Here is a 26,463-nt window from a genome sequence, read left to right as displayed (position 1 = left end):
TTGGCTCATAAAGAACAGAAGCAAGATTATCATTTATCCATTGCTGAATAAAATCATTCATTTTACATCATTTGGAAGGGATCCTTCCTCAAACATAAAAAAAAAAAAAGAGCAACTAATAATCAAGTTTTAAAATCGCAATTAATATTGCAGCTAAATGCGGCTTTCTTGCGATCGAGATATCAAAGATCACGATCGCAAACCTTTTTTAAAACCATGCTAAAAACTCTACGGCTTCAAATTACCCTAATAATATCTATATCAAGGCATGGATCCAAAAAACCATAAATCCAAGCCTTGTAGGATACACACTATGTGACTTGATCTTCTTGAAAGATATCTTCATTCTCACGAGTATATACTTCTTCAAGATACTAAACCAAACCTACACTGTACAAGTGATGAAGTCAGAAGATATGGTTGGTTACAAACTGACCACATCATCATCTCCAAGCAGTGATCAAGGTTCTCTCCTTTGAAGGCAAAGAAGGTGTGGCTTCGGTCACTGACTCTTCATTTGCAGGAGTAAGCACAGGCTGAGATGGCTTTGGTGTGTATGTAAAGTCAAGATCTCGGTTTTCAGATAGAGCTATGAGCTCTTTCTCCTCTAAACCTTTGGTTGGCTCCAAGCTGCATCTATCTGGAGTGTGTTTGGCTAATGCATCTCTAAACTTCTTGATCTGTCATTAAATAAAACTCTTATCAGTTATCTTCAAATTCAATGCTGTTATTCCTAATTAGGAAGGAATCTATCATAACAATGAGTCAACAAATACATAAAAATAAGCACTTAAAATAGTTTAGCAAATAACAACATTCCTAAAATATGCTATATGAAGATTTAACTGATTTCAAACATGCACATATTTTACTTTTTGTCTTAATTAACCCTCTGGATCTCACGAAAAGTGAGCCCTGGTAATCCAGAGTTTTAGCCACAAGGTAAGTAAAGTCTGACCAAAAAATTGTTCAGACCATAATCAAACATGGAGAGTATGAACTAACCAAATCTAAACAAGGTAATTAAACAATAAATCAAGGTATCATATCATAGGATTATAAAATCAAATAAGAAATAAAATTGACAAAGCAAGTAGACTAACCGTGGCATTGGTGCAGCTAAAGCTGCATAATCGTCCATGAGCACCTCTATAGAATCGGAAAAAAGGAAGTACATGAACATTAAGACTATAACACATGGATTTATGTTCCTCATAGTTCACTTGAAGGAACTCAACATCAGGATTCATCTCAGCAAATTGACATATCTGTCATAAAACCACAAACAAAAGAACATCAGAATCACTATAATAAGATTTGCAAATCATGAAAAGTTTATCATTGAATTAGGTAATTCAAGGGTGAAGAATAGTACCTTAGGATGAAGGGCTTTGCAACCACCACAACCAGGAGAGAAAAAATCAACAATTACAAGTTTGTCTCCTGCATTTAAAAGTGAATCTACAAGATCTTGTGCTGAAGTCACCTCTCTCATGTTAGGTTGATGACCCTTTTCCCACCATTTCTGAACTTTCCCTATTCTAAGTGTCATCTGCAAATTTTCACAACAGAAACAAAATCAATCAGCAAATTCCATAAAACCCCTAAAAAAAAAATACAAAAACTTATGGAAAAAATATAAAATTTAAATTAGGGTCTTAATTCTAACAACTAAAAGGGTCTTAATTTTTGAAAGAATTTTTTTTTTTTTGAAGAATTGAAAGAAATTAAAATATAATAAAATTCAGTTAGGGTATGAAAAGCAAAAGGGTTATGCAGAAAATTGAAAAAATAAAAATCTATGATCTAAAAGGGTCTTAATTACAGAAAAAATAAATTAAAACATAATAAAACAGATTAAGGTGTGAAAATCAAAAAGGTATGTATTAAGATTTATGACAAACCTTAGGAGCAGCTGAAACTGAAATTTGTGAATTGATCCTTTTGGGTATTGATCTATTTACACGAAAGAGAGGCTTTTTGCCATGAAACTCAGATGAAAAAGATGAAGATCTGAGAAACTGAGATTTCATCTTCAAAGAGGGAAAAGTTCTCAAACCAACGTTGAAACTACAAGCTTTTGGAACCATGGATGCCCTTTGAAGCTTTTGATTTTTGTTTCCATGCCAAGATGAAACAAAACTTGTTTTGGTCAAAATTTCCGCCATTAAAAATCAATAATTTTCTTCAAAAACACAACAAAGAAAAAACTCTATTTTCACTTTCCTTAGGATTTTCTCGAGAAAAATAGATGAGAGAGAGAGAGAGAGAGAATTAACACTTTTTCTTCTGAAACAACAAAGTGCAAGAAAAAGGGTACGCACAAAAAGGCTTTATCCACAAGTAAAGTGGGACAAGGTTGCGGTTTTGAAAGGGAAACGAAACAAAAAAAGAAGAAAATATTTTTGTGAACAAAAAAAATTAATTCTTTGGAAAAAATTAATAAATACTCCTACTACTTAATCTGGTTAAAGTCGGCAAAGTTAAAAAAAAAAATAAAAAAATTAGTTTCATCTGTTTAATCTAGTTCGAGTCAGAGATTGGGATGAAATGGTTTCAGTCCCAATGCAAAAGTAAAATCGAAAAAAAAAAATGATTCAACTCAAAATGATTCATCATTTATAAAACTTAAATTATTCAACTCAAAATGATTAAAAAAAATTATTCAACTAAAAAAAAAAAAAATTAAATAGGATGTCTATGGAAAAAATGAAAATAAAAGTAGATAAAGTTGAAATATTCAATGGATGATGTTAGATTCGTATTTAACGGCTGTGATGGAGTTTGATTAGGTCGATGGTTGATCGGACGGTTTAGAAGGATAGTGGAGAGACACGTGGTTACACGTAATGATGGTGTAGGAGGTAACAAATGGATAAGAGACATTTAAGGTATTGTGGGACCTAGTTATGCGGTGAAGTACATAGGTTGAAGTTGAACCACGTTGCGGTTTTTGATGAGTAAATGGTTTTGGATAATGAATTGGATGGGGGCATAGGGTTTTTTCTTTTTTCATTTTTTCTTTGTTTGCCACCTCATTGCCACTCAATTCAATTTCGTCTTTTTCTTGGTTTGAAATTTGATTGAGTTGGTGGGAATCAAATTAAGCTCTCTCACAAAAAATACAAAATAAAGTTCTGGTCAATATAATTTCTTTATTAAAAATTATTATGGAAGTCGGCACACAGTCATACCAAATATTTTTTTTTATAAGAGTCATACTCATACCATATTTTTCAAACTACAACTTCTTTTTGACAAAATCAAACTACATATTAATTTTCTTTTCTAATAAACCAATCGAAAATTGACTATTTTTATATTTGTGTAAAATAATTTACGTAAATAAATAAATTTTATATATTATTATAAATTTTTCAATGTAAGTTATGAAAATACAATTTATGAAAATAAATTTTTTTACACATGAAAATATAATTTTTGTTAGTGAGAACTTATAAATTATCATAAAATTTTATTTATTTGCATAAACTATTTTTCATAACTTAAACAATAAGTCAATCAAAACGAGCAATATAGTCCCCCTAGTATTTTTTGTAAGCAACACTTTAAAATATGATAGGATAGTGTTATCATATCCTGTCTCCATATCCTGCGCACCAAACGGGCCCTAAATGTATTTCATGTATACCCTTATTTAATTACTCTTAATTCAACTAACTTACTTGTTTTTAATATTCTCTCATAATAAATAAGGGCATAAGTGAAATTAAACATTCAAAATATTTGAAAATTTGTCAAAGTTGCTTATAAAAAGAACCAAATTTTTTTCTCAAAATGTTCCTTATAACAAGGATCAGATGAAGTATTAAGGGTTTTAATAACATGTGCAATATTGTAATGTTAAACCAAATAAAAATAGTAGCTTTTTATCGAAAACAATTATATATTCAGGGTCATGTTAACATGTGCACTAATGACACATGTTAAGGTATCTAAAAATAGAAATTTTCATTTAATAACATAAAAGAATTTAATGTATAAAAAGTATAATGCACAAGTTACAAGAGAATATTACTACATTTGTATTCTTAACATATGTCCTTGGTGCACATGTTAACATTTAGTTCCAATAAAAACTTATTACTTTAAACTTCTTTAACATGTGCAAATTTGCACACCATGGAAAAATCCATATATTAGAAAGATTAGACACAAGAGTGCCTAACTTAATGAAATTATTCAATCCATTCCAAATCTTTGGTCCTTCAAACTTTCTAGTTTTATCCCAAAATTTTGACTTTTTTTAATAAACCAATGTAGAATTAATGATGTGTATAATTTATAAGGAACACAATTCTATAAGGAACAAAATTATTTATATGTAAAATTCTATAAGAACAAAATTTTGAGACGGAGGGAGTACATCATAATAAAAGTTAGGTTTAACTACATATTTGGTTCTTTACGTTTATTTTAGGTTTCAATTTGGTCTCTTACATTTAAAAAGTATCAATTTTGTCCCTTACGTTTATTTAAGGTTTCAAGTTAGTCATTTCTGTCAATTTTTTCACATGTGTCAGCCAATTTGCATATGTGGACAGACACGTGACACTTGTACATACTGACACGTGTACTGTTCAAACGGTGTTAGTGACAAAAGTAACGGAAATGACTAACTTGAAACCTAAAATAAACGTAAGGTGCCAAATTGATACATTTTAAACGTAAGAGACCAAATTGAAACCTAAAATAAACGTAAGAGACCAAATATATAGTTAAACCTAAAAGTTAAAAGCATCTCAAATAACAAATTATCTATTGTTAATTCCTATAACCACATATGCAATAAATAATTAAATTTCTTTTTCCACCACTTCAGCCACTTCGTGAGCAAACACCCTGCTATTTCTTAAAACAACAAAAATTGGGCTGCATGTTCCATAATAACATTAGAAAAAAGTCATTAACACCCAACACATTTATAATTTTACTCAAAAAAACTTTGAACCTCGACACAACCTACAATCAAGTGATTCAGATTTTCAATGATTCCACATCCTCTTGAACAAAGCACCCTATTCGCAAGAGTCGCACCACACAAAATCAAATTATCTTTTGTTGGTAACCTATTGTGTAACCTTCTCTAAGCAAAAAGGACATTTTTAATAGCGTTATTTTATTCCAAATAATGTCATTATGTGTTGTCGTTGTAACAGAGACAATGTGAGTGACCATATCATTAGGATTAAGTTGCCACGTCCATCGATTTGAAACATTAACATGTAATAACACATTTTCCAAGACATCACCACATTCCATTATCAACTCTTCATCGCACGCAGGGACGAATCTATGGGGGGCAAGCAGGGGTTTCAACCCCCCTCTCTGCCAATCATATTATATTATATAAGTAGTATAATACTAGTATATGTGTCATGTTATTTATTTGCTTATATGCGGTATAATATACCCGGGTTTCTATTTTATTAGTCATTTTGGTTTTCAAACATATTATTAAGTAGTCAATTTAGTCTTCAAATATATTTTTGATGTCAGTTTAGTCAATAAATTTTATAACAAAAGACACACTATGAATGTATTTACAATTTTAATATATTTAGGAACTATTATGATAGCGTCTCATATATTCAGGGACAAAATTTTTAATTTGTTCTTTATCATTATATATTATTTATTACCGGAAAAATATTTTGATCCCTCGTTAGGTAAATGTCTGGATCCGTCCCTGATCTCACGCAAACAAACGCCTCCTCCAATGCCAACTTCACCCCATCCGAGTCTACACTACATATTTCTACTACTAAAATATTCTTATCTATAAATAACTCAAAAAGTCTATTAATATAATGCTCAAAAAAGCATTGCCTATCTTTCCAAAACATAGTATTTTTACCATTTTTCATCATTCGACTAAGATTATTCTCAAACCAATGACCTACATTCGTCACTTCAACTTTATCCCTAACATCACACAAATCCTTCCACCACGCTAACGCCATCCTACCCCACCCTTCCCCCAACTAGCTTTCATTCCATATTCAGCTACTAAAATTTGAAACCACTACCCATTTTGCTCTCTAAAAACGAAATATTAAATTCTCTAACCCCGCACCCCCGATCCACCCAAATATCTATCATGACAAATTATATCCCAATTAATCAAGTTAATTTCCCTAACCTTCTAACTCCCACATCATAAAAAAAAAATTATAATTAAATTGGCATTGTCACCAAAAAAAGTAAACAATAAACGATACATAAAAAATTTACATTTTCAAAATTGGAAGGAGTCATAAATAAAATAGTTTATACTCCATCCGGTCGTTATTATAAGAGAATTTTTACTTTTTAGGTTCATTGTAAAACTAATGTATCTAGGCTATAATATTGTCCAGATACATTAGTTTTACAATGAATCTAAAAAGTAAAATTTCTCTTATAATAGGGACCGAATGAAGTAATTCGGTAGACATTGTCAATTAGGTGGACAATAAGCAATAGATAAAACTATCTGAACCTTAAATTAAATTATGTGTTGCAATATATAAAAAACCCTTAGATAAAATAAGATGAGTCTCTGCAACAATGAATTGATCCAAGCGGTAAGAGTTTTGGTCCCCTTAAGCATGTGGCCAGGGCTTTGATTTATGGCTCATACGTATGGAGAAAATCCTGTTGGGAGGGGAGAACTCACCTTGTGCGCCTCACAAGTTCGCCGACGGAGATTAGTGATCACTAACGACAGTGAAAACCTCGTACCAATATTATGGTAATCCAAAAAATAAAAATAAAACATAAGATGAGTCTCTTCTAACCTAATCAAAGTTTCAGATTCGACCACAAATTTGGCCATGCAAGAACTTTAAAAGTTTGATGAAAAATTTCAACCTATTTAAATCCTTTAAGACTCGAGATATCAATCTCTGTAGTTGCATGCAAAGAATATTTGGTTTTAAAAAAAGTCTTGTGCTCACGATTTGAATTGGATGCAATTAACGCCTATGACTACATACGGTTAGAGACATGTGAGCCGTCCAATCAAATTCGAACAATTCAAATTCAAAGCTTAAATATTTATATTTTAAAAAATTAAAATCGCAATAAAACGTAAACCGTTTGATTTTGATCAAATAGGTCAAAATTGTTGAGTGCATCTTGCTCAACTGTAGTAGACAAAAATAACCAGCTCAAGTGTTTAATGAGTTTTCTATGAGACAAATAGTTTCAGAGAATTCAAATTGGATTTTTGGTAAAAATGATTTTTTATCAGACTTTACTTACCTTACGGTCGAACTCCATATTATCGGAAACCATTCTTTTTAAGAACTAGATAATTAATATATATAAATAAAAATAGACTGCATGGAAAAGAAAAATACCATTATAAACATATGACTTTTGACTCATAAAACTCAAAACCTTGGGCAGAAAAGAAGTAATTATCCGAGCCAACTCGCGAATAACTCGAAATTCGATTTGGTAATTGACGTGTTGAGTTTGTGAACTAAATGAACTGAACTTGAGTTAAAAATTAATTAGGTTCGTTAAATAAATGAACTGAGCATAAATTATATATAGTTCGACTCGTTTGACTCACGAATTAATTCGATATATATAGTTCATGAACTGATGCCATCTTCGAGTCAATTTTGAGATAAAAAATAGTTCGAAATGAACTCAAGTAAAATTTCAAGCCGAAATAATCTTTAACAAGTTGAGTTAAAGTGATGCTTTTCATGGCATGTCTCACACCCTCACTTAATCTTAAGCCTTCTAGATATTCTTTAGGACTAAAACTCAAATATTCTAGAAGGTCATGCTAATATTAGTATATTACATTTACATAAATGCCCTTATTGCAAGTTTATTGTTCATTAATTTTTAAATTAAATAAAAATTATGGTAAAAACACTTTATCCTTTCAACGTGGCATCTTCCTTACCTCAATAATACTCATATCAAAGTACTACACTCCTACAGTAACTCCTTTTCACTACCCAAAGACGCTGGCAATGGCATGGTCTCCTTCACCGTTTGTTAGTTTTCTTCTCCCTCTTGTCTTGTTCCACAATTTGAAATGCATGCATATGATATGTGAGACACTCCATTTGTATCAAGAAATTCCTTACTTTTTTTTTTTTTTTTTTGATAAGCAAAAGAAATTCCTTACTTGATTTTCACCCCCAACCACACAATGAAAGGTAATATTCTACACTTGTTTTACCTAAATTAAATTTTTACCTATGTTTTGTTTTTGGATTTTCCTTCTTCTTATCGATCTATTTATTTCCTGAAAAATAAATTACTTGTATTTGTTGGATTTATTTGGAAAAAGTTGGCAAGGGAAAACAAAGTACAATGTTTTCTTCAACCTGGTAACGATTTCTTAAAATTTTATTAACTCATGTAAAAAAAAAAAAAAGATTAGAAATCTGTCAGACAACAGTGTGACCAACCCAACCAGACTGTGCTGGCAGAGAACGATCATCTACGGTATCTTATGATGAATCCCGTAGGATATCATCACAGAACCATTAATCACGCTCTGATCACACGGTCATAATTCATCGTCCAGATATTTGTTCCTGTCTCCTTAGAAATCAAGGACACAGTAGTACAATCCTATAGAACAGATCCTGTTCAAGTAAGGTCGTGGTTTTCACTATTTTCGTGTCGCTTATAAACACTTGTTTCTACCTTTGCGCTAACGATGTGGGACTATATTTAACGTTTCTACTACTTTCCAGAATGTGCTTTGTCTTTTATTGTCACCTGTTATTTATTGTCGCATGTTGTTACAATCTAAGCTCATCAATTTTGCATAACGTTTGATGATTTTTTCTATACTCATTGTTGCCAAACTATATCTATTTCTGAAATTCTTTGAATCTTTTAAAACTGACTTTAAAATTAGTAGCTAAATGATGCAATTAGACAAATGTAGGTTTCATCATAAGATTACAAGAATTTTAAGGTTACAAACAACTTTAAGGAAATGCTTTTGTAAGCATATCAGCCAGCAGGAATATCTTTTGTGCCAATCTTCTCAGTAGTTTTTCACTGATGAGCTCCCAAACTAGCTGCCATATCAGAACCACGGCGGAATTTATTGATTTCGATGTTTCGAGCATTACTTTCACCCTACTTATATCTGACTTAGTATTGCAGGCAACTAGCATGTCATATACATAGAGGAGCAAGTAGACAATATTTCCATCCTTAGCACTTTTCCAGTACACACAATTATCAGACAATTACACCTATTAATTTGAATTGTGTTTTCTCTTTTTCAACTCTGTTCGTCACGTGTCAAAACATCAAATTTTGGATTATATATGTGGTTGTTCTATTATGGAAGTCTACTAAAAGGACGTGTCATCGGTAGTATGTAATGTGGCTTGGGTTTTCAATTCTAAAGTGAATCTAAGGATATGCAAAATCTCTTTAGGACTGTTAATCTTTAGCTGTTTGCATCTTATCATCTATGTAAGGTCTATAAACTCGTCGAAAAACAAAAGTATACAATAGAACTTTCACTATATTCAATCGCATAATCTTAACATAATCAGTTAACCATACAAGTTGTATGTTATTCTTTGTTTTTGGCCGGATCAACTATTATACACTAAATCATTTGATAGCAGATAGTCCCTTTCTCTTTTGTGAAAATATCAATCTTATTTTCTTGCTTCAACAACAGGTTTTTATCTCATGTCAATGCTTATTTGTTAAATTATAGTATGAGAATTGAGAAGTAGTTTTCATCATTTAGGCGCCAACGTATTGTATCAAAATTTATCTCACTATTTTAACCTGATCAATGGTTTCATATTTGAAACGCGTGGAATTATGAAATGCCTATTATTCTCTATTACCTTCGAGTCCTCTTTGTGTCATTTGTTTGTTGTCCATGCTTTTCTAGCATTACACTTTAGTTGAAGTGCACTTCTATATCAGTTGGAACACTGGTACTAAATATATACATGTGATTATAGAACAAATCCTGTTCAAGTAAGGTCGTGTCCATTAGTCTCTCCATGTCTTAATATAAACGTTCAGTCAAAGCCTAAACCAAATGTGAGATTCATTTGATGCCAACACTGCTTTTGTAAATGAAGTTCCGACTTCAGTTTAAACAGGATTTTGTGATGCCAATAATCATAGTTTCGCAAACCTTTTTAATCTATATTTTTTTCTGAATCTTTTCGAATATGTTTTGAGGTAAAATGATGTCATGAGTGTTAGCATGACCTCACATCGAAGCAACAGGATGGGAAGAGCTTGTTGATAGTTGTTAAAAGAAAAACAAAATTAAGCATGTTTAATTTAATCTGTTTGATAACTAGTTCTTTACTTGATCTCTCAAGTGTACATATAATTTGTTTTGGTATGATTGCAACCATAACCAATCCAAATTGCCAGGTCATAACAACTGGTTCAATATGGATTGATCGTGTTTGCCGCAATGGGGGGCATGATTTGATTATCACAAGAACAAAATTGAAGAAACAGATACCACCTTAAAAAAGTTTGTAGTTTGTATCTTAATCCCATATTTGCAACTATTTTTTCCCCATTTTTCTTGGTTGAACAACCACCTTCTCATGCAGTATACATGTCCTTTCAGAAATCTAGAAAGCTGTAAATATTTGTGTTTGGATTAAGTTTGTTTATCTAAGTGATTCAGTTGAACACTTTGAAAGAGCTTTTTACAAATAAAAATACAACTGAATATTCCTTCATAATAAGAAAACAAAAAATTACAATCAACCAAATACCCTACCAGAAAAGGGAAATATAAATAACATAGGTCCAATGGACAGACAGACAAGTTCCCTATAATGTTTAGTACTACAGCAGAAAATGAACTAAGTGCCACCATATTTTTTCTGTACAATTAATTTAACAAAGAGGATCATGTTTGTATGATAAAGATAATTTTAAAATACAACTTTTTTCTGTACTGCACAGCAATAGCAATACTTCCTTTGGAGTAATAAATAAGCTTTGTCAGCTTTGATTAGCTTGGTTTCCAACTCCTCCTGCTAACAATCTGATTCTGAATCTTAGACTCCTATGCAATCACCTGAACATCTCAATAAACACCCAAGGAGAATGCACATGAGCATTGGTGTCTGCAGTCTAAGAATATCGCAGAGTCCTCTTTCAGTCATTCAACGGGGGAATGCATCATTAGCAATCTGGAGTTGTGTATGTCATCAAGAAATGAGCAACGGAGAATCACATGGTTTTTAAACACAATGTGGAAAACATCCCTTCTATTCCCATATATTAAGTTCCCTTCCGGCCAAATTGAATGATCATTGGCTTGCCTTTGAATACATATCCATTCACTACATTCTGCAACCAATGTTGATATGCAATACAAACAACATTAATAAGTCAAAAAATAATAATTTGATTAATTGATTCTTTTCAGAAAAGCTCATGAAAATAAGATGAATAATAAAATTATTAGCTTTTCAATCTGCAATATGCAGCTGTTACTATCTCCAAAACAAGCTATTATCAATTGATATTTAGCAAATTTTGCAAGAATTTTATGCCAACGCAAGAAAATAGACTGATATGATACAAGGCAAAAAAATCTTCAAACATAAATATCTCTAAAACATATATATTTTTTCAAAAACAATTAAAAAAGGGGAAAACCCAATATCATGTGAGAAAACATACCAGAGCACGATGAGCTAGTTCTATGGAGGGGAATGTTAAAAAAGCTTGACCCTTCATCTTTCCTACCTGAAATTCAAAATTAGCTATTAATTATGGCCGACAGTACGTTATTACTGGAAAGTCGAATAAGCACTCTGAATAACGTAAGTTGCACCAAGTTTTTATTTAACAGGATCATCTTCTAGCAAGCGACTAGAACTTCAGCTCTAAGTTTGCATAACTTAAAGAGTAAAAATTGATCATGGAACAATCAAGATCTTACCTGCATCAGTTTGACTTGAAGATCAGACTTTGCAGCCTCAGTACTTCCAAAGAAGGACCGTGAAGAAACAAAAGAAATATCAAATAAGCCGTGGAATTAAAACCAAGACCATAGTAATATACTCCCTCCGTCCCAAAATATAAGCAAAAATGAGTCAACAAAAGTTAATGTATCTCGACTAAAATTTACACCAAATACATCAACTTTTGTTGACTAGTTTTTGCTTATATTTTGGGACGGAGGGAGTACTACGGAAATCTAAAAGCATCTGTATTTTTAATAGGTTACTGAATATGTTTAATTTTTCCATGGCAAAGCATTTGAATTGCAAGAGAAAAATATTAAACAAACCCTGAATAGTAAAAGTGTTAGACATATTAATCATTAATTATGGTTCCTAGCCTGAATAGTACAAAGCCGTCGAGTCTTCACATATTGTTCACCAACGTTTGGGTCATCCTAGCCTCCAGAAGTTGCATCTTATGGTTCCAAGTTTATCAAAAGTGTCTAACTTAGAGTGTGAGTCGTGTCAATTTGGGAAACATGCTAGGAGTTTCTTTCCCAATGTTAAGCTACTACCAGGTCAGGGGGAGCCATTGAAAGACCCTGTAGATATCGACGTCTAGTTGGGAAACTTAATTACCTCACAGTGACAAGACCGGACATTACTTTTGCTGTCAGTGTGGTTAGCCAGTTTCTAAATGCTCCATGTGATGACCATTGGAACGCTGTGATTCGCATTCTCAAGTATATAAAGAGTGCACCGGGGAAGGGATTACTTTATGAAAACAAGGGCAACACCCAAGTTGTGGATTATTCTGATGCTGATTGGGCAGGTTCATCAGCCGACAGAAGATCTACTTCAGGGTATTGTGTCCTCATTGGAGGAAATTTGATCTCATGGCGGAGCAAGAAACAAAACATGGTTGCAAGGTCGAGTGCAGAAGCAGAATATCGTGCTATGGCTGCAGCAGCTTGTGAACTTACGTGGCTAAGACAATTACTCCAACAACTCAAACTAGGAGATGTCAAAACAATGAAATTAATTTGTGACAACCAAGCTGCACTACATATTGCCTCCAACCCGGTTTTTCATGAAAGAACTAAACATATAGAGATCGATTGTCACTTTGTACGAGATAAAGTTCTTTCAGGAGAAATTGTAACTGATTTTGTTGGTTCAAATGATCAATTAGCTGACATATTTATTTGTAACAAGCTTGGTGCATGCGACATGTATGCTTAGCTTGAGGAGGAGTGTTAGAATAAAGAAAATATGTAGATATTCTATGAACTTTACATCTTCCTAGATTAGTTATCAATAGTCCTAGTCTCCCCAACTAACTAGGCTTCCTTGTATTTATTGTATCTACATTATAAATACATAGAGTGTGTGATCTGGTTGGATACACAGAATTTACAATTCAATAATACCTTTAAGACGGGGTTCTTTTTAATCATCGGGATTTCTTTTGGGATCAAGCTGGCAGGTTTTAGTCCAACAGCCTCATGAGCCACATCTTTATCAATAGCAGGGCCAACAATGGCGCCACGCCTGGCACGCTTCCGTCCATAATTTTCAGTTCTTGCTTCATCCTGCTAAAAACCTTTTATTACTTTCCTTTGATTATCAAATTTCACTAAAAGCATGAAGAAGAATAAAACTCCTAGTGTCACCATGTTGTTATAGTTTGATATCCATTTACAATTTTTTTTTGTTTCAATGAAAATTTTCTCATATTGGACAACAACAGGAAAGTGCAACCTAAGTACAGCGTGTAGTCATAACAATCTATTTTTCATGAAACAATACACTAAAGTAAAGAGTATACAATTAAATATTTTACTGGATGAAAAAAAACATAAATGTTGTATACCACTTCAGAAAAATTTATGTTGTTATACAAAGGATCCATAAAATAAAGAGGCTCAGTTTGATCCCTAGCAAGCAGTGAAGATGTTACCTCATCTGAAGATTCCATTTCTGATTCATCACTAGACATATCTGCAGACTGAGGCTTTGCTTTGCAGTTACAGAATGAGGAGGCACAGGTGGAGGTGGGGCTGGCACCTCTGGAGGTAATGGTGGTGTAGGTAATTCCATGCGAAATGGAGCTGGAATGTTCATTTTGTTCATCAAGTGTAGAACCTATATTAGAGAGGTACAATCAATATGACAGGTTCAGCATAAAATGAGCACACAAAAAATGCTACATGTGCCGGTGAAAGGAACCTGTTGTGAATTCGTCTTAAAAATCACACAAAAAAAGAACTTGATGTGTGGAGCAATAGAACGACAACCAATAACAAGCGGAATAAGCAATAATAATAACAACCGATAAAAGGATAAAGGAGAAAAAGAACACGATAATTTGTTTCCCCAGTTCGGTCCAATAATGACCTAGTCTAAGGAGAGAGCAGCCCCTCAGTTCCACTATATCAAAGAGTAACTTTACAAAGAAATTCCCAATTGGGTTACACGAATTAATCCTAATTCTACCCAAAACCCGAATCTCTTCCCGTGGCCAAGAGACTCAATTTGATAAGTGTTTCCAGAATTGATCCCAGTTCTGCACGCCTGGGCGCCAGCTCCCACGCCTGGGCGTGAGCAGGCAGAATCTCCCAAAAACATGATTTTCTGACTTCTTGTTACCGAGATTTCAAGGCATATCCAACAGAACCAATAAATCCTTTAAGCTTCGTTTAATACTAGACCAACCTGAGTGTAAAAACGAGGAACAACAATTAGAGCATTCACGACGTTGGTAAGTATATTTCCAACCGGTGGAGGATAAGCATACCTGAAAAACAATTATTGTTAGGCTATGAAGAAACCAAACAAAATGATTCTACACTTAAGTAATCATTTTTTAAAATAATCATCATGCATAACAGTTAACACTTTCAATGATTGATAACAGGATAGATGATAGTATTACTAAACACGATAATTGTTTGCCATACATCCAACAGAACGTGTTAAGGGAGAGTCCAAAAATCAGAGGAAGAAGTAACTAGGGAGAACCTATAGAGTATATAGAATCTATAGACTGCTTATTGTCAAGTCAATATCTATTCAACACATTTGTAATTTCATACGAGTATTGCATCAGGTAAAATAGATTAGCAGAACATTGCCTAGCCAAACTTTACTTTTACACTGATAAATCTGTTGCACAAACTTCTCAGATTAATTATTTTAAACTGATGCAAGACACTAAGTCACTAACCACATAGTTTACAATAATTTTCTTTTCTTTGATTTCATTTCATTTCATTTTTTAACGACCGCAACAAATGAGCAAATAATAGTAGTAGTGATTGCAGAGAGAGAAGTAACATATTCAATATGAGTAGGAAATCGAAAATAAACACCGCGTCTAAAATTGGCACAGATAGCAGTGTCTGTTAAAACTACCTATTGCTAACTAACAAAACTTGAAAGAACCTCAGCGGTGCCTGTCAGCTAAACTCAAAGCTTAACAACTAAAGCTAAGAAGGCTAACCCAAGTCAAGCATCAACTACGACAAATACTAACAAACAACTGAAAAGTGACATTTAGAAGCATACTCAAGATGTGGAGGAAATGGATAATCAACACCAAGTGTATGGGCAATTGGCTCGGGGATAGGTAGGCCTCCTGATTTTGTATCTCCGTCAATAGGTTTGGTTACATTTTCACTCTTCAATGCTGATGTTTTAGAGTCTTTTCGAAGCTGAGTTCCACTGCTTTTTCCCGCATTCTCATTTGGCTTACTAGCTCTCTCTGCTGACAACACTTTACCAAGAAATTTTAACCTGATTAATGAATTGAATATTGTAAAATCAATAAACAACTAAAAAGGATATATCACAATATCAAAATATATTTCTTGGAACCAAAGGCATCTTTTGGAATATGCAGTGAATTTATCTCAACATAAGAAATTTAAGAAAGTAAGCAAATTATTGGAAAAAAATACCCGTTTAGTTGACGCTGTGCTTGAAATGCTAGCATATCATTTTTGAAATCCACAAAAGCACAATTTCTCAACCTGTATTATTATACAAAACAATTATAACATGAATGAATTGGAAGTAACAATATGAATAGGTGAATGATACCTTCCAGTAGAGCAAGGACGAACAGAGGAAGCGCCGTAATGGGACAAAAGTCGAGAAAGAGTGTCATGAGGAATAGCGTCTGGAAGGTGTTTGATTAAAAGCGTAGCTGGTGCTGCTGACTCCAAACCGCAAGGGTTTGGCTCTGTGTTTCCTTGAAATCCAAATTTAAGAGAAGGATTCACAGCCATCAAATTTTAGGCTAGACGATTGGACTTCGGCAATGGGACCTCCAGTTACGCCGGCGGGGCGATGGTTGCTTCGCAGGTGGCGGAGTCGGAAGTTTAGGTCGAGGTTCTTCGACAGTGGGAGACGGAGGCTCGGTGACGGTGCGCAAAGTGTTTTTCGAAATAAATAGTTTCACATTGGTAGTGGGAATGGATTGAACACGTATTTGAACCTAGGGTACGTGGTTCGATTCCCACGAAAGGCAAAAACTACACTAGAGGGGGTGGAGAAGGTCGTGAGGTGGCAGCTTCGGGATCGCCATGATGGGGCCCGGGGGCTGTTACACCGGTACCGGATACCGGTATCGTACCCGCACCCGGGCAACATGACCAATCAAAATTGGGCACTTGACAGACTTTTGACTGGTGCAGGAGACTTGACCACCGACTAATTCATTACTTAAGTTGCTGACGGTATATTCAATTTTTATTTTATTTTTATAACATCCGAGATTTAAATAGCAAAAACATAAATTAAAAACGCGTATAGCGTGCTAGAAGGTATTAAGGTGCCAAAAGAAATTTCCTTAATTGTAATAGGTTAGCCCATATTTTATTGTAAAAAAAAAAAAGTTGCCCATATTTTGGCTCAATTTGCCTTTCATGAGCCCAATATAATGTGGTTGGAAGAGGGTTTTTTGTTTTTTTTTTTAATTATAGAAGTATTTCTTTTTTGTTTGTTTTTACTATTAGTATCCGATTTATTGAACTGACTAATTAATCAGGTTTGGAGGTTAATTTTAACATCAAGTGATTCCAACTATTCAATTGTAATTGCGGAGGATCAATTTATAGTTCTCCCTATCAAGTCTAGCACTAAGAGCATTCACAATGGAGCACTCCATTTTTGAGTACTTAAATGGTCCCACATAGACACATCATCAATTTATTATTTTGTTAATAATAGTACCTAATAGGTACTCAACCCCTCCAATGGAGTATTTCTTAAAAAGTTCTAAAATGAGTCCCATCAATAACTCCATATCATTAAAATTTGAAATTTAATTTAAAATAATATTGCCAAATTAAATTTTTTTGAATATATTAAATAAAGTGGGTCCCATAAAAAGAAGAGAGAGTTCTTATATTAGAAGTGGTACCTATTAGGTACTAAAATGTGTTGTGCTCCAATAATAGTACTTAATAAGTACCATGAGTACCTAATAGGTACTACACCATTGGAGATGGTCTAAGTGTTTGCTGACTTTTTCATTAATTGTGAGTCTATTTTTTTAAAAAAAACACGTGCCTTGTTGAATGGCTAAATTTATTATAACTGTTGGTATTTATCAATCAAATGGAGTATTTGATAAGTATGGCCTTTATGCGATGTAAATCATAGAAGATGTAGTATATGCTGATAGTGAGACAATAGATACTCCGATGAAAAAATAAAAATAAAAAAAAATATAGAGAAAATTAATATGTGTTCAGTGAGCACATGTTAAGTTACTAAATATAGAAAATTAGTTTAAAAAATTGCACATTCAACTTTTTTAAAGTCGAAATCTTGTATTTTTTAATATAAAACTTTCATTTTTAATTTCTTTTCTTAGGACACATGTTAACATGACTCTAAAAAAAAATCATATTAACTAGTGCCGCGAGATCAAATAAGAAAACAAAATACGTAAACTTTTTATTTTTTTGTCAAGTAGTCTAGTAGTTAGAAAATTCACCTTAAATATGAATAAATAGAGTATCATGAGTTCGAACTTCGGCTGCTACACATAAAATGTGATAATCTACCAACTGAGCTAAGTTAACTTGAAAAAAAAGTAAACTAAATTATAAAAATATTGACTACACATATTTTAAAATAATTATATTATATAAAAATTAGTTAATAAAGTAGTGATGGTTCAACACGGAATTTCTTCATGTTATTCAGTCAATTATATAGATTGTCAGTGACCAACAAAGTCCTAATGAGTTGGTTGGAAATTGGCATGCTTTCATATACGTAATGATATATGGTTTATTTTTAAGGAGACAAATTTTTTTTAGCTTTCACAATATGTGTTTGAAATGTGTTCGATTGCATGCCAAAGTGTTGATAATCTATAACTTAACTTTCAAATCAATAATTGATACTCGTGTTGAGTCTAAGATTACGTCCATCAGAGTAGACACATGAAGGATGATTAGGTTTGATATTTGATTGAAAATAAATATTGAAGCCAATTACGTGACTTCCTCATCCGTCTCAAAATATAAATAAAATATGATCAATAAAAAATGATGTATTTGATGTAAAATTTAAACTAAATTCATTAACTTTTCTTATCCAATTTTTTTTTTAATATTTTGGCATGAAGAGAGAGTATTATGCAAGTGATAGCCGTGCATGAACTCGGGACAAACACCGAAACGCCCATATATAGCTAAATGACTTTAAAAAATATGCACGTCAGTGTAAATTAATTTTAATTGACAATAAAAATTACTAGAACTTTTATATCATATCAAGAAAGTGAGGTGAAGTAAAATGATGTGGCAGAATACAAGTTATTGTCCACTAACAATGTAAAATTATTTATCCTATCGTTGCTTATATTGTTAATGTTTCTCTATCTGTTTTTATTACTCCCAATGTCTCACATACCAAATTGATCATTTCAAACGTATTAAAAAAAGTGTATATAAATGATTTTATACTAAAATACTTTAATCACGTATTGATTGTATTCACAACTATCATAAATGTAAAGTAAAATGTGGGCTAGTGTAAATAATACTTTTTTTAATGAGAAAACTGAGTCAAAAAAGTTGATGTATTTACTCCACAATATTAACTAGATACACTATTTTATATTAAACTGTTTATATCTTGTAAAATGGGCAGAGTTAGTATTAAGTATATAGGGTACAATAGGTAAACAAAATGGAAATACTTCGATCGATCTGATTAATTTATATATAAGCAAAAATAAATGCATTCACATGCATTAACAAAAGTAGTTGTGTCCGTAAAACTTAGCTTAACAAACAAATGTTGATATTGCTAGAATTAACATTTTAAACTTTGCAATTGTGTGTGTGAATTTTGTTTTGCGATTGTCACTTCGTCTACAAAAAGAAGAAAGTGTTGTGTGTGTTGCTTAATCGATCCATTTGGATATTTGAATGTTTGTTGATATCTAACACTTAAGTTTTTTTGGAGTGTTAATCCTTTATTTATTATGAGAAGAAGAAGGGTTTGCAATAATTTAGAGTTTGACCGCGAGGTAAATAAAATTTAATTAACAATTATTATTTTAGGTGCTAACATTTTAAAAATTAATAAAAAATAATCATGCAATTTATTTATATTTATTATATATAAAAAGCAAATATCAAGTTTTGGTGTTATCTTTTGCTTCAAATTTTACCTTTTAGCTATAAAAAAAAAGTTACCTTTTATTTAAACTCTTTATTTACAATTTTATTCTTCTTTACTTAATCAAATAATTGAATTTAAGTTTTATTTCAAATTTGATATATTCCTATTTATTTTTTAAAATCAAATAATATTTTATCTTTAAAATAATATTAACAAATTAAATATAAACTAATCCAATGATAGTACTTTGTGAAAAACTTAAAACTTAAATTTCATCCTGAAAAAACCCGACCATGCTGATGTCTTATTATTACTAGCAAATTATTTTTCTTTTTAATTTTTCTTATTTTTTAATTTTAATAGTAAATGAGTATTCTGTTGGAATATTTTATGATATTCCAATAATATTATGTGGGCAAATATCTTTATATAATTATATTAGCTATTTATCAATTAGAAGCCTTAATTGATTAAGTGATCAAATAAAGTAAAAGGCTAATTAGATTTCTATTTAGAATTAATTGATTAATTAATTGGATATGAGCTCAATATGAGTGGATGTCAGGATGGTCCATTTCGAAATAATGGGAACCCTAATTGGCCATCACACTATATATAGGCTATGGTCCCCAATATACCGTACATAAGCAAATAATCTCTTCTCCCCATCCGAAGAGAACTCAAGGCATTAGGGTACCAGTTGAGGAAGAACCATACAAGCCAACGGATTCTCGTCGTCCGTCTCTCTATTTGTGTTTCAGGATTACTACCGAGAGACTCTGCGGTTAGTTCATCTAATTGATTCGTCATCCATGTATTCATAATACTAATCCTTGATAAATCAACATGTTGTAGATCTTATTTTATATACATGCTCATGTTTATTAAGCTTCCACACTAAAGTAAGATTATAGATTTAATCTTTATTGTTGAGCATGTTTTATAATTTAAATTATTAAGTTAATTCCAACATATTCATGATTGCTTTATTCCTTGACATTTCCCAAAAGTCATTTTCTCAAAACTGTAGTACATGTGTGCACAACTTTTTCTCCCCATGAAAGAAGAAACAAAAAATACCAAGATCAAACAAGGTGAAATAAGCTATAAATAAAAAAGTAACAACTCATGACAACCATAAAAGTACGGTTAAGTTCCCCACAAGCATGAAACCTCAATGAAAACTTTGCTTTAAAAGGAAAGGACATATATATTATTTATCAAATTAATCATTACATTAAGAGTCCAAAAATTACTCTAAATTTACATCACATGAATATGGAGAAAACCTTTCTTATCTTCCAATAACCGATTCCATCCCTATAGCCCTTATCCCATTCCCTTGCCTGCTCCACCGTGCTTCCTATTCACCCCATCATTTACCTATCTATATAATCTATAATCTTTCTAGACTTTGTTGCTTCTAAACCCATCTTTCTTATCCCTTATTTGTTCTTCTCACTTTCACGTGTATTTCAATCTTTGATTACATCATATAAGACTCAATTATATGCTTAAGGAACATTAATCCTATATGAGATTATGAAATTAGGCCATCGCGTAGTTTCTGTTGTTTGATATTGATCGAACGACTCAAATTTTGACATGTAATATGGATTCAAACATGTGAACCGTTTGATCAAAATTAGATCACAACATCGGAAATGAACAAGTGTGTACTCAATCAATTTTTGTGCCAACACATATAAAATGAGAGAAATGAAAAAAGATCCAATGATCGAGAGTATCATAGAAGATTTCATACATTAATAAACTTTTTTATTTTTTATTTTCTCTATTCATTAAAGGAATTTAACGTGACAAAATGTGTAACATAACATATGCAGAGTTTCATAAAAAAAATTAATTAATATTTTGACGAGACAACATGGAATAAAAATTATAAGTATAAAAATAAAATAAAAAATATATAAAAGACAAATATAGTTAAACATATTAATAAGAAAAATTTATCTTAAAACTTGTGCATTATTCAATATCATAAAAGTATATAAAGTTATCTTACTAATATTAATTTTTTTTTGGTATGCTTTAGAATCACCCATAAATAAATGGTATACATTTTTTTGTTTAGCAACCTATATAATTAGCGGTTAGATAGACTTACATATATTTTTTTGTTTATTGACCTTTCTTACATTTTTTTTGTACATAGACTAAATGACAAGTCATTAAAGATTCACACAATCAAAGTAGAGAGACTGTAGTTCGAACCCCGATCATGACGTTCAAACTAACAATTTTGACATTTCTGTCAGTTGAGCTAGGATTTCTAGACACATTTTTTACATATTTTAAATGTAGAGAAATGTAAAATCAAAGTTTAAATTTAGACCACAACATATCAGCTATCAACCGAAGTGTGTTTACGAAACAAATGTGTATACATTGTATATGTACGAAACATGTGTATACTTACACAAATTATTGTGATATAAGAAGAAAAGCCATGCCGTTAACAGCTCGATCCATCCATGAAAAATACATATGTTGGAGTATACATGTGAATAGAGATGACGAGGTTCCTTTGGACAAAAGATTCAATTCAATCGGTAATGAAGAAAAACATGTACTAGTATATATATTGTTGTCACAAAAACAGTACTACTGTGTAATTATTATTATGAGACTCTTGTATAGTAATAGTATGTCCTTTAATATTCTGCAAAATGTCCTAAGCTCAGGCATCTTCTGCGCAGATTCAGGGAATTTTTCACATGCATCATCAATTTCAATTTGATTAATCAAATTCTGCTCACAATCTAATTAACTTTAATCAAATATTCCAATCTTTATACTCAGTACTTCCCCTTTTATACATTATATCCATTCTAATTAACTTTCATCAATAGATGTATACAATATTTTAAAAATCATATTAGACTTTGAATCGGCGAGACTTTTGGTTATGATACTGCTCGAATTGTCAAGATGAAACTGCGATTGAATCGTTCAAAATGGGATGAAATTGCAATCAAACTCAAGTAATTGAATCGAATAATTGCCACTTTATGACTAAACTAGTTGAACCGTCCAATTGAGATCAATTTTTAAAACATTTGATGTATATATTACCAACAAATAATTAATAAACTAGCTAGTAAATAATCATGCGATTTGTTCATTGTAAGATTGTAGACTCAAAAATTCCAATGTGCATGTGAGAATCTCGCTATATGATATATAAAATGTAAGTACTCATGTGCGTTTATTTTAAGATGGTTTACAAGTCTCGATCATCTTAATTTTCTTTTTTTGGTGTTGTCGGTCATCTTAATTAACTGACCGTTTCAAGTTTGAATATCTAAACTTGAAAAGCCGTCTATAAAAGAATTAGTCTACACAATTGTGCGTTAGAATATACTCGAATTATTATATACCAAAGAAGCATAGTATTGTTTATCATGGTGTGCTTGAAATTCTCAAATGAAGCAATAGGTAGCCATGCCATGCTGGGAGGCACTAGCTATAGGTAACCAAGCTTTAAATACCAAAGTTGAAAATTTGAAAAAAAAATAAAATAAAAAATAATGTACTAATTTCTTGAGAATTAATGCTTCCCACTCTTGATGGGCTGTCACAAAAATAATATATTCGCCAGCAAAGAATTTACATTGGAATATATACAAACAAGAACACATGACATGACATGAATAATAATTATTACAATGAAGGATTCAACAAGATTTTTGATCTGTGTATAGAAATCATAGAATAAAAGCAAAAATTAAAAAACAAAAAAAATCCAAAGAAATGAATAAAACAAACCCACCAATATAACAAAAGAATATAGATTTACATGAATTTTCAAGTCCTCTCGATATAATCTATGGACTATGAATACTAATAATAATAAACTAATTAACACATAAAAGTCTTGGATATTATAAATCTATACAATATTTGTATATCCAAGAACTCTTCTATATATCAAATGTTTATACTTTATAATAGTAATATAAATATAAATAAATCAATATGTTTATAACAAAAACAAGAAAAGAAAAGAAAAGAAAAGAAAAAAGAAATACTATATGGTATGCAACTACTATATATCTATGATGCTTATGATCATGATCCCAAGATAAAAGAAAAACCATGAATCGCAACTTCAAATTCTTCAACTTCTTTCAATAGTCCCAAAAACTTTCCAAATCTGAGAGAGGTGCAACTGATGAAGGACCTTCAAGATCTTCATACATTGTCCTATTCCTTCCCATGTCTTGCTTCGATACGGCCGATGATGTGTCATTGCTAAGACCTGTATCTTGTGATTGGTTTGAAGAGAATTGTTCCATTTTGCACTCATTATTGTTTCCAAATGTTGTTGTTGGGATGGAACTTTGATTAATCCTATTTTGATACATAAAGTAATTCAAGTTTGGATTTTGGATTCGGATTTGAGGTTGTGAGAGTGTGTTTCCAATTGGGTTGTTGAGATTTGTTTGATTGGAATTGGAATTGGAATTTAAAGTGTAGTTGTTCATGGTTGGATTAATCTCATGATGATGATGATGATGATGATTATCATAGTTAATTATTCTATGGTAATTATCTTCTGGCTTCATAACAAATTGATTTTGTTGATTGTTGATTGAGAAGCTTGGAAGATAATATCCATCTGATTGTGATTTTGTTGATGAAATTTGTTGATTTGTAATTCCTTTGAAATCATCATTTGTGTATGAAGGATCCATGAGAGGTGGAAGTGATGAATAATCTAGAAGATCATCATGACCAATTGAGTTTATCCTTAAAAGACCAGAAATTTGAGGTTTCTTAACATCTGTGTTCTTGTGAAAAACCCTTGACACAACCCATTCATCCTATACAAAAACAAAAAAAAAAAAAATCAAAACTTTAGATTCTTGAAAATTGATATAAACAAAAACTATATAATCATTAAAAGAAACTATATGAAAGAAACTCTTAAACTAACACACAAAAAAAAGTAGTCAACTTTCTAAAAAGTTGTAAAGGTGCAAATTTAGGATTGATGAAAAAATTTCATGATTGAATTCAATCACTAAAAATCCTCAAAGTCAAGATAAAAATAAAAATAAAAAAGTTAACCAATTTGCTTTTTATGTATATTGATTGAAGTATTTGGATTCTTTACGACTGTTTCATGATACATCTAACTATTCTTACAGCTGTTGTGTCATAAACAGTCGTAAAGATCTGACTCTTATGAGTTTATTGATTGTTACCTTTTCGGCTTTAGGAAGATTGTGAGTAGCAAATTTGCCTTCCAATCTGAATTCATGCATAACCCAATTAGTTTTTTCTCCTTTTGGAGCTCTTCCTCTATAGAACACAAGAGTCTTCTTCATACCAACAAGATTTGATTTTCCTTTGTGATAAATCTCTTTGTCTTTTCCTGTAGCTTTCCAGTAACCAGAAACTGTTGCTCTATTAGTTCTCATCCCTGTTGGATATTTTCTATCTTTCTGACAAAAAAAGTACCATTCTTTCTCTCCCATCTTTGCTTTCTCTGCATTCAATCATTTCATCACATGGTTAACAAACATCATTCATAACCAATCATTTATAAACCAGACACATCAGATACTCAAAATATAGACCAAATAATCAATTATTCAATTATAAACCAGATACATCGGTTAAAACAGAACAAAAAAACAAAACTTACTTGGTAAATCCCAAGGCTCACACTTGTTCAAATCAGCTTCACCAATAGCAGTTGCACTGAATTTACTATTTTTAACCTTTTCAGTGAGATAGAAAACAATAATCTCAGCATCTGTTGGATGGAATCTGAAACCTGGAGGCAAATCAAGAACTTGATCTTCACCTTTGTTAACAACAATTGGTTCTTCCATTTTTTGTAAACACAAAACACAGGATTTTCGAGAGAAAATCTTACAGAAAAGAACAAAAAAGAAGAGAGAGTGAAAAAGGATTGATTGATTGATTCAAAAGAAGAAGAAATTTAGAAAGAGGAGTATTAAGAAAGTAGAATCAAGAGAAGATGGTGGGTTTATATAGAGGCGCGTATAAACACTGTTCACACAAAATACACGCTGTAAGATCCGTGGTGTGCAAGGCAACTTACAATAGAAGCCTACAATTTGTTTTATTTTATTCTCTTTTTTTTTTTTTTTTTTATTAAAAAATGGAAATATCTTGTAACGGTAAAGACTAATTATTCGAGCTAAGTAAGTGGATAATTGGTATAATGCTTGCAGAGATTTCGGTTAAGTATTGGAGATTATGTAAAAATTACACTATGTAATTTTACAAAATCATGATAATATTTTTTACATAACATCCGATACTTCACCGTGATTTTCGCAAAACCACCGTGTTAAAAAACAATTACTCAAATTATTGAAATTTTGGATTCTTTATAATGATAATACCACAACATTATACTTATAGGTTGTAATCAATCTCGACCATTGTTTGAGATCAGAAGATTCATATTATACATTAGTAAATTTAATATTAACAAATCTTGACCATTGTTAGATTGAACGGCCAAGATCAATAATTTTGTCACATAGTTATTATAAGAAATTTTGATTTCCAATTGTGTTAATGTGTTTTTTAATCTAAATTAAAATGCGTGACCGTCAAATACGCTAAAAGATACTGAATTATCTCATCTAAACACTCTCAAATATTATATATTTTATTTTATTTTTTATTTAATTTTGTTAATAGTATATATTTGTTTTTGTTTTGATATACGTATATTTAATTGGTTTATGACGTATGATGTATATGGGTGGTTTCTTGGCTATATCTACCCTTTGAAAACGAACGTGATGAGAAAAGAAATGGTAAAAAAAAGGAGCTTTCAAAGCTTTAGTGGACCCCAGTT

General features: G+C 31.6%; 4 protein-coding genes and 1 non-coding gene across 6 annotated transcripts; 1 reads left to right on the top strand and 4 right to left on the bottom strand.

The window, feature by feature from the left end:
• On the bottom strand, positions 1 to 2,700 carry LOC123890062 (thioredoxin-like 1-1, chloroplastic). Its single transcript, XM_045939599.1, has 4 exons — positions 1,905 to 2,700; positions 1,376 to 1,552; positions 1,104 to 1,268; positions 1 to 680 (listed from the first exon to the last, which is right to left on the bottom strand). The coding sequence occupies exons 1-4, from the start codon at positions 2,166 to 2,168 to the stop codon at positions 444 to 446; spliced, it is 843 nt and encodes a 280-aa protein (XP_045795555.1). The 5' UTR covers positions 2,169 to 2,700; the 3' UTR covers positions 1 to 443.
• A 5,714-nt stretch (positions 2,701 to 8,414) lies between these two features.
• LOC123893374 lies at positions 8,415 to 8,639 on the bottom strand. Its single transcript, XR_006803475.1, has one exon. It is a non-coding gene; the product is annotated as a small nucleolar RNA U3 (small nucleolar RNA).
• Positions 8,640 to 10,785: 2,146 nt separating this feature from the next.
• Positions 10,786 to 16,410, bottom strand: LOC123890061 (U11/U12 small nuclear ribonucleoprotein 65 kDa protein-like). 2 transcript variants are annotated; one of them, XM_045939597.1, is made up of 9 exons: positions 16,050 to 16,395; positions 15,908 to 15,979; positions 15,516 to 15,743; positions 14,664 to 14,745; positions 13,909 to 14,093; positions 13,379 to 13,540; positions 11,945 to 11,987; positions 11,683 to 11,748; positions 10,819 to 11,346 (listed from the first exon to the last, which is right to left on the bottom strand). In XM_045939597.1, the coding sequence occupies exons 1-6, from the start codon at positions 16,235 to 16,237 to the stop codon at positions 13,438 to 13,440; spliced, it is 858 nt and encodes a 285-aa protein (XP_045795553.1). In that variant the 5' UTR covers positions 16,238 to 16,395; the 3' UTR covers positions 10,819 to 11,346; positions 11,683 to 11,748; positions 11,945 to 11,987; positions 13,379 to 13,437. The 2 variants fall into 2 exon arrangements, with proteins under 2 accessions (XP_045795554.1, XP_045795553.1); XM_045939598.1 differs by lacking the exon at positions 11,945 to 11,987 and having other exon boundaries at positions 10,786 to 11,346; positions 16,050 to 16,410.
• Positions 12,427 to 13,190, top strand: LOC123891728 (secreted RxLR effector protein 161-like). Its single transcript, XM_045941628.1, has 2 exons — positions 12,427 to 12,526; positions 12,595 to 13,190. Exons 1-2 carry the CDS (start codon positions 12,427 to 12,429, stop codon positions 13,188 to 13,190), a joined length of 696 nt encoding a protein of 231 aa, XP_045797584.1.
• A 6,851-nt stretch (positions 16,411 to 23,261) lies between the features above and the next one.
• Positions 23,262 to 25,666, bottom strand: LOC123890060 (NAC domain-containing protein 87-like). Its single transcript, XM_045939596.1, has 3 exons — positions 25,270 to 25,666; positions 24,827 to 25,110; positions 23,262 to 24,442 (listed from the first exon to the last, which is right to left on the bottom strand). The coding sequence occupies exons 1-3, from the start codon at positions 25,457 to 25,459 to the stop codon at positions 23,747 to 23,749; spliced, it is 1,170 nt and encodes a 389-aa protein (XP_045795552.1). The 5' UTR covers positions 25,460 to 25,666; the 3' UTR covers positions 23,262 to 23,746.
• Between the last annotated feature and the right edge of the window lie 797 nt (positions 25,667 to 26,463).

Source organism: Trifolium pratense, linkage group LG6 (assembly GCF_020283565.1).
Source record: "Trifolium pratense cultivar HEN17-A07 linkage group LG6, ARS_RC_1.1, whole genome shotgun sequence".
NCBI lineage: Eukaryota > Viridiplantae > Streptophyta > Magnoliopsida > Fabales > Fabaceae > Trifolium > Trifolium pratense.
Note: the sequence above shows the minus strand (reverse complement) of the source record. Positions and strands in the feature narration are given on the sequence as shown.

What these genes read in the sequence shown, in the direction of transcription:
- LOC123890062 (XM_045939599.1), bottom strand. Translation starts at nt 2,168, where the DNA reads ATGGCGGAAATTTTGACCAAAACAAGTTTTGTTTCATCTTGGCATGGA. An exon ending in CAGTTTCAGCTGCTCCTAAG is followed by an intron (nt 1,553 to 1,904) that starts GTTTGTCATAAA and finishes GAAAATTTGCAG; the next exon opens with ATGACACTTAGAATAGGGAA. An exon ending in GCAAAGCCCTTCATCCTAAG is followed by an intron (nt 1,269 to 1,375) that starts GTACTATTCTTC and finishes GTTTTATGACAG; the next exon opens with ATATGTCAATTTGCTGAGAT.
- LOC123890061 (XM_045939598.1), bottom strand. Translation starts at nt 16,237, where the DNA reads ATGGCTGTGAATCCTTCTCTTAAATTTGGATTTCAAGGAAACACAGAG. An exon ending in CCATTTCCTCCACATCTTGA is followed by an intron (nt 14,746 to 15,515) that starts GTATGCTTCTAA and finishes ATTGTTTTTCAG; the next exon opens with GTATGCTTATCCTCCACCGG. An exon ending in AAATGGAATCTTCAGATGAG is followed by an intron (nt 13,541 to 13,908) that starts GTAACATCTTCA and finishes GGTTTTTAGCAG; the next exon opens with GATGAAGCAAGAACTGAAAA.
- LOC123890060 (XM_045939596.1), bottom strand. Translation starts at nt 25,459, where the DNA reads ATGGAAGAACCAATTGTTGTTAACAAAGGTGAAGATCAAGTTCTTGAT. An exon ending in TGAGCCTTGGGATTTACCAA is followed by an intron (nt 25,111 to 25,269) that starts GTAAGTTTTGTT and finishes GATTGAATGCAG; the next exon opens with AGAAAGCAAAGATGGGAGAG. An exon ending in ATCTTCCTAAAGCCGAAAAG is followed by an intron (nt 24,443 to 24,826) that starts GTAACAATCAAT and finishes GTTTTTGTATAG; the next exon opens with GATGAATGGGTTGTGTCAAG.
- LOC123891728 (XM_045941628.1), top strand. Translation starts at nt 12,427, where the DNA reads ATGGTTCCAAGTTTATCAAAAGTGTCTAACTTAGAGTGTGAGTCGTGT. An exon ending in CAATGTTAAGCTACTACCAG is followed by an intron (nt 12,527 to 12,594) that starts GTCAGGGGGAGC and finishes ATTACCTCACAG; the next exon opens with TGACAAGACCGGACATTACT.